At 32.8% G+C, this 10,117-nt stretch overlaps 1 protein-coding gene across 2 annotated transcripts; it reads left to right on the forward strand.

The window, feature by feature from the left end:
• The first annotated feature begins 4,204 nt into the window (after window positions 1–4,204).
• Window positions 4,205–8,325, forward strand: LOC129300083 (WRKY transcription factor 44-like). 2 transcript variants are annotated; one of them, XM_054938610.1, is made up of 7 exons: window positions 4,205–4,363; window positions 4,491–4,542; window positions 6,284–6,654; window positions 6,752–6,859; window positions 6,944–7,593; window positions 7,714–7,875; window positions 7,971–8,325. In XM_054938610.1, exons 3-7 carry the CDS (start codon window positions 6,433–6,435, stop codon window positions 8,131–8,133), a joined length of 1,305 nt encoding a protein of 434 aa, XP_054794585.1. In that variant the 5' UTR covers window positions 4,205–4,363; window positions 4,491–4,542; window positions 6,284–6,432; the 3' UTR covers window positions 8,134–8,325. The 2 variants fall into 2 exon arrangements, with proteins under 2 accessions (XP_054794585.1, XP_054794586.1); XM_054938611.1 differs by having other exon boundaries at window positions 6,364–6,654.
• The last annotated feature ends 1,792 nt before the right edge of the window (window positions 8,326–10,117 follow it).

Below are 10,117 nucleotides of genomic sequence, written 5' to 3' on the forward strand. Positions count from 1 at the left end.
ATATTTGTCTGATTTCTCTTTCAGTTTTTCCTCCAATTTATTATGTCTATTTTTGTCATTATCAAATTTTGGGATTTTTTTTGGATAATAAATGTTGTAATTGTATTTTGCCTTTAAATTAATAAAACAAAATTCTCTAAGCAAACAAGCTATATAGTACGTAAATCTAGTGATAAGCGTTTGTAATTGGAAAGATTGGATGTTTAGAGTTTCAATATGACTCTGAGGTTAAATTTGTGAAATAAGAAAAAACAATCTCTTTTTATTTAAAACATTCGACATTCATTTTTTGATTGGAAATCATGGAGAGCGACGTGAGAGCCAGGTGATTCTGTAAAATGGGCTGGGGATTGCTTATCCAACTAGAAAATGGGGACGTACAACTACCAGTCATACTGCCACGTGTCAATCTTCCACGCGTGTCCCACCTAACGTTCCGAAGCCTCACCTAATCTTCAAACCCCACCCCACAACAAACCCTAATTTCATTTAGTCCCCTGTATGTATCTCTTCACTGTCCTCTTGTATTTACATACTACAGTGTTTTTTTTTTCCTGAAAAATAATTTTAGCATATTATGCTCTAAATCGGATATCTTAGATCTTTGACTCAAATTAATTTAGTCGCTAGCTTGTGGACATTTCCTTGAAAGGCACATATCTTTCACTTGGATTTAATTGGTGTTGTATACAATGCCTTGAACTTTTGGCATATAATTAGCGATCCTGCCTGTTCATGAGTACATCAATTTAACAGTCCTTATAGCATCCTAGTTTTTTTGGGTAAAAAAAACCACACCACCTAGCGTTCTATTTTGAATTTCGTTTTAATTGAATCAAAGTTGGATTGCAAAAGGATGTAGTATTTTTTGTGTTGATGTTATGGCTAAATTAAATAAGACGGCCAAAATTGTTGAAAGCCAAAACAAAGGTAAATAAATAGTCATCAGATACAAAAGTTTAATAGATCAACACTCTATAATGTGGTTAAATGTTAATATGTATTAAAAAACGTAAAAATTTGACAACGACTGATCAAGTGGCACGAACAACGCTTTCATTTTATTTAAGATCAATTAAACAGTTCAACACACACCTGCCAGTAATAACGCTACATACACTTCCTCTATCCTAAATTATAAAGTATTTTTCTTAAAAAAATTCATTTTAAAATATAAGCTATTTTGGATAGATTAAGATTTCATTAAATACATCATTTTTAATATCATCTTTTCTCTCTCTATTTAATTTTCATTCATTATCTTTCAATAAATTAAATGATAGATATTTTTAATGTTTCTATTTTTTTTAGAAAGATAATATTGTTAATATATTTATAAATTTTTAATATATAAAATTTTTCTTATCTTAAATGTCTTATAATTTTGAGTGAAGGGAGTACTATACCACAACAACAAACACAATAATAATTAGTAAAGTAATAACTGCAAATTAATTAATAAAAATTTGTAAAAAAAGCTTATAAATATTAGTTTAATTTGTAAAGATTTGATATAAATAATAACACCATTAATATAATAAATAATAATAACCTTGTTAATAGGTGATTCATAAATAATTTGATAAGTGTTGTTTGAATTTGTAGATACACTCCTGCTGTAGTAAGCCTCGAATTCAATACAGGTAAACTTTTACTTAAAATACAAATGCCAAAGAAGGAGAAGCTGTCGTGACTGATGAGAAATTGCAACTCGAATTGCAGTTGCAGGTCTAAATTGTATGCCTGCGTGGAGCCCGACAACCATGCAGAACTCAGACTCTTCACCGCGTTTGGACATCGCTATCATGTTTTGGAAGGCATGTACCCCACGCTTCTTTGATTCCAATTAACGTATAGTTTTTTGATAAAATTTAAACCTAATTGTGCTTTTTAATATAGCCATGTGATGCTCATGATATTTTTTATTAGTTAATTCATATCAAACAATCATAGAAAACAATTCTCCTTAAATGATTTTTTTTCGAATTCTAGTTCTGAAGGGGTTGAGATCATCGCATTTAACGTTGACACACGTAATTATCTTTGAAGTCACAAGTTATGATCAAATACAATGTAGCCTAGAGGCTGGATTGATCTGCTTTTTCAGATATCTATTACTGTTTAGGTCCAAAAAAAAAAAAACATCTATTACTGGCATGTGCGTTTAAAAATGTATCTTGCAAGTGGGTCGCCCGCATATCCGCATATCTCAGTCCTTAGATCTTTTTTTGTTCTTCGTTCTAGGGATGCAGGATCCAATTTTTGTCATGAAAGAGGATGGCCTTATAATAAGAAATCAAATTAACCCAGGGCTTACGTTACGGCAGTGATAATAAATAATAATCATAAAAACTTGCGTGACCTAATAAAAAAACTTTTTTCTTACTTATAGGAATGAGGCGATAAAAATTTTAAATTTTAATAGTAATATAATTGTAAATTTTCCCGGTGATTCGAGAAATAATACTCTTTTTGTTCATATATATATATATATAATATTTTTAATTGACTCACTCAAACTAATAAAATTAATTATTTAATTAAAAGTAAAGTAACATTTTAATTTTAATTTTTAATATTATACATAAAAAAATAACTATTTTTTAAAGTAAATTAATGAGAGTATTTAGTTGTTTCTCTTTTTAATATATAGGGATATAATTGTTTATATTCATTAAAAAAATGCTAATAACATTTTATATTTAGGGAATAAAAAAATTTAAAAAATTTTTTTTAATATGAGAATGGAAAAAATAAGTGTTAAATTTAAATTTTCTAACATTTTTCTCTTACCATGATAGCCAAAAGACAAGATGGAAATTTGGCAAAAAAAAGAAAAACGAGATGCCAATAGATTTAAAACTTGAAATACATCTAAATTTAAGGATGATATTCATAAGGAACGTTGTAATTAAAGGAAGATTGATTCGCAATTGTCTAAAACTACAAAATACTAATTTTTTTCGGTGAAAAGACTTGATGATGATATTTTATCTTCCTGTTATTTTAAATACTTAAGCAGTAATTCTAATTCCTGAGAAAAACAATTGAAGATATTAACACTAATTTATACAGTAATGTTAATCTAGTCTATTGTTTTTTTAAGTAAGATGTAGATACTTAATCTTATATATTTAATATATTTTTATTTAATTAAATTAAAATAAATGAATTTTAACTTGTTAATAATATTAATAACAAAAATTTATTATAGAATAAATAATTTAAAAATAGTGTGCATGTTTTGATTTCATGCAACAAACACCTGAAACATATAAAGTTGAGTATATAAATTTTTCTCTTAAAAAATTATCACTTGCCTTTAATAAATTACTTTTAATAAAAGATACACATGAACAACAACAAAAATTGTCATAATCAGAATTGGGTTTAGCGAAGTGAATTGATATCTCACAACATGAAAATTAATGTTTGAATTCTCATTATAAGAGTTATAAAATTACTTTTTCAATGCATCTGTATTAAATTATTAAATTTTATATTCACAATAAAACCATCAACGTCGTTAACTTTTAACCATCGTATATACACTAAAAAAAAAATTTACGAACACTTTTTGCTTTAGATTATTAGATTTTTTTATTGACATTTTTCTTTTTATATTTTAACCTTTTTAAGCTATTGAATACTAACTCTCTCTCTCTTTTCGAATCATTGAATAATAACTCAGCGGTAATTTTTTCTATACATACAAAAAGTCAACGAAATAACGCTTTTACCCTGCCTTACCGCGGGTTGTGTAGAGTTGTAGTGAGAACAAATTAGTCTTTTCATATGACCAAGCATAGCAGCACGTACTCTGCATTAATCGCCCATAAAGTTAGACAGCGCCATCTGTAGCGTCAGCTTTTAACAAATGGCTCAGAAACGGCTATGCGGCGACAGACGTCAGATTCTTACCCATCGGATTCGAAGTGTCTTCCACGCGCAGCCTCTGCAAGTGGAAAGTCCCCCACCCCGCGATGTCATAGTATCATATCGGAGGGTCAAAGTTTTCGGAGGAAAAGTTAGTTGGGCCTCCGCCTCCCGTTTTGGGGGTTGGCTTCCACTCTCCAGCTGCTAACCACCAATCCCAAATTTCACATTCCCAATCCCATCATTAATTAATGATCAAATTTTTATTTTTAAAAGATCAATAATTTCTTGTACTGAACAATATTTAACAGGTGGCAATTTTCGTATTATTTCAACAACAGTTCGGAGCTACAGAGACCCAGAATAGTATAAACCCCTTTCCCTCTCTCTGACCGCGCTTGTTTTCGTATAAGGAAGCCTCTGGATTCTAAGAATTTTAGAACACGAAAGAAGACAAGAACCCTAGTGATAGTGTATTTTGTGCTGCGTAAGTTGTTTCCTTCGCAAGGCTCTAACTAATTCTTGTGCTCATGAGGCGTTCCTGTTCTTATTAAAATGTTTTCTTTATTTCGATTATTAGTTTTCTTTATAAAACTCGGGGTTTTGAAATGCAGATGGTTGAGCGCAATTTTTTTTTTCGCCTTCCGGTGGCTTCTTGACTTTCTGGTTAGTATCACTTCCTTCCTTCTTATTTCAGCTTCCATTCCAACATTTTTTTCTTTAATTGGAAGAAACCAGCGGTTTGAAAAAGGCAGAAACTAGAAGGAAAACAGAATATTACTATTTCAGTGTTAGCTTTTTATGTACCTGCTTGGTGCATACTTCTCTGGCTTTCCTGGATTCTGCATAGTTCATGTCCACTGGCTCAAGTTCTGGGGTGTAAAAGAGAGGATTGTATAAGTAGATTAGTTCTTTAGACTATTGTGATTCCCCACCCCCCCCCCCCGGCAAAGTTCCATTTTGGACAGTCATTATAGGCTGCTGGTTTTTTCTGCTGTGCACTATCCCAATCAAATAAATGCCCTGGAGGGACAAAGCTTCTTTGTTTGTATTGGGATAGTGCAGAGCAGAAAAAATTAGCAGCTATACAATCAAGTAAATGCCCTGGAGGGACAAAGCTTCTTTGCTTGTTTTAATAGAATGTGCTTTTTGTTATAATATTCACTGGCATTACACAGATAATGCGACAAGTCACTTAGAAGAGGTAATTCCCTGATGAAACCAGGAAACTTTTTTCCATGTGGGAGCTGAGGTTTGGTTCTTTTTGATGACATTTCGAGGACATGCGGTCTTTACATGGTTCCATATTCAGGATTATGAACTGAAATGTCCAAAAGTATGCCCCTTTGTAAGTTAGAGGCCTACATAATGTTGATCGTTTCTCCAATCATGGGAGTACAGTATAAGCTTGATTGCGGAGAGGACAACTGATAAATTTCATGTTTTCATTTATGCAAATATTCAACTCCAGTTGTCAACAATGTTCCCAACTTGAAATTTGAGGATGCCGCTATAAAGGTTTAGATGGTTTGATCATTCCTTAGACCCTTCAAATCTTCCCTCTAGTGTGTGGATGTGGATTGAGAATTCCTCATCTGAGAGTCGTGGTGCTTGTAAATAGCTCTTGGTTTGCACTTACTAGGGATAGTATGTTCTACATTATTAATTATCAGACTAGATTTGAGTTCATGTTTCTGTTTTCACTGACTTTCCGCTCAGCCAATGTAAAAGATATCCAAGAAGTTGAAAATTCCCAGTTTGATGACCCAAATTGAAAGCAAATAACTTGCTCTTCCGTTCCTTCCTTCAGAGCAACAAAAGCTCAAGAGGAATAAAACTTTTCATGTCTTGTATACTTTTTGTCTACGACCAAAAAGCTATGCCTATTTATAGTTGTTTGTGAATGTAAATGCAAAATTGTGGAACATTATTGCTGGTTATAGGTTGGTTCAGTTGCAGCAAAAATAAGGTGGTTGTAGTGTTATGATTTTTATCCTCAAACATACAACAACAACAACAACAACAACAACAACAACAACAACAGGTGGGGTTGGCTACATGGATTGCAAGACGCCATTGTGCTTTATCATTTATCAAGTTTTTAGGAATATTATTAATTAAGAGATCGCGTTCAATAACTTCTAAGAGTGTTCTCTTAGGCCTTCCTCTACCCTTCTTAATCGGACTTAAAGTTATATGTTCCACTCTTCTCACTGGTGCCTCCCTTGGTCTTCTTTGTACTTTATCCTCAAACATACTAACTGCAAAATTATATTTCAGTGCGGTTTTCTATCTTTAATCAGCTCTGTAGCATAGGTCATACTTTTAAGTGAAAATTTGATTGGAAATCGCAATCAAATCTTTTGCTTTCTTACCTTCATAATGTTATCTAATTATTATCCTACAGTTTCGGCGGTGAAGAGATTTATTTTCACCTTGGGTCAGTTGGAGTCAAATTGTCATCAGAAGTTTTCTGCTCAATTTCAGCGTCCATAACCAGGAGTTTTGGATTTAAAAAAGGATCAACCTTTGAAGAAAAATATATAGTAATTGAGGATGGATGTTGAGGAAGCAGAAAGGGTGGTTGTTGCCAAACCAGTAGCTTCAAGGCCTACTTGCCCCCCTTTTAGATCCTTCTCCGAGCTACTTGCAGGTGCCATCAATGCCTCTCCATCTATTGAATCTTCTCAAGCCACAGTTTCAGCCATTAGACCAAAGACTGTGAGGTTCAAGCCAGCCGTGAATCGCCCACCTCCTGCTGGGTTTATTTCTTCTGAGGTAAACTTTCAGTTCCACTTGTCTGAAATACAAACTTGCTTATGTCTGGACTTCCTGAATCTTGATTTCTCATATGTGGTAGTTTTGCCACTTTTAGGCTAACCCATCTTACAAAAATCATAGACCAGACACTAATCAAACAGTTGTTTACAAGCCTACGGCTAAGCTTGTCTCCAAGGCCACTGTTTCTCTTTTGGCAAATATGGTCAGTATTAAATGTATTTCTTCATAAGACTATGTTGCTCATGTGAGATTGTGTTGATGAGTTCTTTTTTTTCATTCACTTAAGGGAAACTATAGTACCAGTCATAGCCAGCAGTTTCAACTTCCCAATCCGGAGAAACTGAGGACAAATTTGAGCTCAATTCATCACCAGAATAATAACACCCCAAGCGCTGAATCAAATCAAGCAATTGTATGTCACAAGATGGTACAACAGAGCCCAGAGGAGGACCAGAAAACTTCACCATCTACTAGTAATTGTGGTGATAGACCTTGTTATGATGGGTATAACTGGAGGAAATATGGCCAGAAGCAAGTGAAAGGAAGCGAGTATCCAAGGAGTTATTACAAATGCACGCATCCTAATTGCCCAGTGAAGAAGAAGGTTGAAAGATCATTTGATGGGCAGATTGCAGAAATTGTGTATAAAGGGGAGCACAACCATTCAAAGCCCCAGCCTCCTAAGCGCAACTCATTAGGGACACAAGGATCAGGAATCGTGCCTGATGGATTGGGTGAAGATACTAATTGTAATAACCATTTATGGGTTAATCCTAGCGGTGAGAGGAATGAAAATAGAATAGAGAACCAGAGTGACGCTGGTTATCTTGTCAAAGTTGGAGGGAGCCCTGAGAATTCACATGTTCAAAGTGAGGAATGTGAGGAAGGAAGCAAGGGAAATGAAGTGGAGGTAGATGAACCCAAAAGTAAAAGAAGGTAAGAGGCCAGTTCAATGAGAATCAGCTTATTTCCATTGTAGTTAATTGAAATACCAGACAACTCCGTTGATGCATGTCATCAGGTTTTTCAATAAACACAGTTGATCTTTCCATTCAGGAAAAACGAGAATCAATCCCATGAAGTAGTAGCAGTAGCAGAGGAAGGTTTAGTGGAGCCTCAAGTGGTGGTTCAGAGTTCTACAGATTCTGATGTGCTTGGAGACGGCTTTCGCTGGAGGAAATATGGACAGAAGGTTGTGAAGGGCAATCCATATCCCAGGTTCATACTTGCATTCTCGTTCACTTGATTATGTTTTCCAGCATCAGTTTTTAGCTTACAATGAGTTTTCATGGCAACTCAAATTCGTATTGCAGAAGTTATTATAGATGCACTAACATAAAGTGCAGCGCCCGGAAACATGTGGAAAGATCAATAGATGACCCAAAAGCATTTATCACTACTTACGAGGGGAAACACAACCATGAGATGCCACGCAAAGCTATAGGTGCTGTGGCTTCTGAGAAAGTCAAGCAATGATTAACTCATCGACAGGGAAACAACAGTAGAATCCACTATTTAGTCTTCAAGTTCAGAAAACAACAATGAAAATATGAAATGGCATTTGTATTATGGAGCCAATGAATGACCTTATAAGAGCTTGTTCTGATATCAGTGTCAGTACATTCTTTCCTTGCCTAAATAATAATATATCTTATTAGATTTGGTCCAGGACCTGATTTATTTTCTTTTATTGTTGGAGTTTTATGAGGCATGGCCTGTACCCTATTGCCTGAATATTCTTATCAGTAAGAATTAGCTTATTATTTGGGAATAATGGGTGAACTCGTTTTGCTCATTTGGTTGAACTAAAGAGCAATGAACAAGCTTTAAAGGCTTCGTATCCCAATAACTCCAGTTCTTGGGGCGGAAAAAAACTTGTATACTTAATCTTATATGTTTAAGATGATTGTTTTTAATTAAATCATGACACATGTAACATTTATTGATTATTTATTTTATGGTAAATTTTTATTATTAATATTATTAACACGTTAAAATCTATTTGTTTTGATTTAATTTGATAAAAATACCTTAAGTATATAAGGTTAAGTATTATTTTTATCAATGATTAATGAAGTGGGGATTTGGACAAGTATTTGTTATTTGTTTTGGATATGTTACTGACAATATCAATCACATTTTAGTCGAGGATCGAAATGTTGTCTTGGATCATGTTTATAGGAAAAAAATGAATGTGTTAATTTAAAATCTCAATAATTTTGCATTTCACTGGCCCATGTAAGAGGTTAATTAAAGGAGTCTAATTATATGGTTACCTACTTAGCTTCATATTTCCATGAATAGGTTATGGGCGAAAGAAAAGAATACATATATCCGTACCGATTGTGTTCCAAGAACAAGCTTGCTTTGTTTGATTGATGTAGTTATTTTTTTTTTTTTTAAATATAGATTTGATTGATATAATATGATAATCTATACACAGCACTTTGTTAGAGGCAGACTTTTCAACGAGCCACAGTAGAAAGCCATCTTCGGGAGACCCGGCCAACCATAACCCTGAGGGCTGAGGCCCCAATGACCTATTATCTACTATTTAGGCTCTTTTTTCGTTAGCTTATTTATATTTATGCTGCGTGTTTACATATTACCCCCTTCATTTATAAATATAAAATATTTTTAAAAAATTAAATATTAAAAAATATAAAATATTTTTAATCTTTTAAAGTGTAATTATTATCTTTTTTAAAAGTATCCTGTTGATAATAATTTATATTTATTGTAGGGTGTTTAATAAAAATAAATATAAAAAATAAAATTAATTTAAAAATAAATAACTATTTTATTAAAAAATAAAATTTAATTAAAAATAACTTTGGAGTATTATTTAGTAAAAAAAATTTTGTTTTGTACATTTGTATATTGCGCTGTACTGACATGGTATCAACCGCTGCTTATCTTAAGGTCAAGATGCTTACAATTAAAAGTTTTGTTTCTTAATGATAGCCAGCAGTCCGCTGATTGTTTCTGGAAGCTAGTTATTGCGTCTATAAGCATTTAAATCTTGCCACGGGAGATATTGCATGATACTATATGTTAGAGACAGACAGATATTAATGAATTTAAGGTTTACGATTAAACAACGTAACATGTGACGCGGCATCCGTGTTCGTGTCATGATTTCGGATCTGACTTTATATCTTCATATCCATTGTTCAAGCCAAGGACTTATGCGGAAATTTTGAGAATATCAAATATACATATTCAAATATATAGAACATAAGTTGCACTTATTTAAAAAAAAATCATGTATATAGTAGAAGACATATGGAGTATCACTGCATCCAACATTTAAACCATGCATCCAAATTTCAATTTTCAAGATATGCATAACTCATTCTAATATGCACCTTATATTTGAATATACATTTCACATATTTTAATTTTTTTTATTTTTTATGAAAATACTAAAAAATATTTAAAAAAACGTAAATGAATATTC

Source organism: Prosopis cineraria, unplaced genomic scaffold, assembly GCF_029017545.1.
Source record: "Prosopis cineraria cultivar Desert tree isolate PC_DT_omini unplaced genomic scaffold, ASM2901754v1 PC1420, whole genome shotgun sequence".
Lineage (NCBI taxonomy): Eukaryota > Viridiplantae > Streptophyta > Magnoliopsida > Fabales > Fabaceae > Prosopis > Prosopis cineraria.

Coding starts and splice junctions, on each gene's coding strand:
- LOC129300083 (XM_054938610.1), top strand. CDS start 6,433: ATGGATGTTGAGGAAGCAGAAAGGGTGGTTGTTGCCAAACCAGTAGCT. Junction 6,860..6,943: donor TTTCTCTTTTGGCAAATATG/GTCAGTATTAAA, acceptor CATTCACTTAAG/GGAAACTATAGTACCAGTCA. Junction 7,876..7,970: donor AAGGGCAATCCATATCCCAG/GTTCATACTTGC, acceptor TTCGTATTGCAG/AAGTTATTATAGATGCACTA.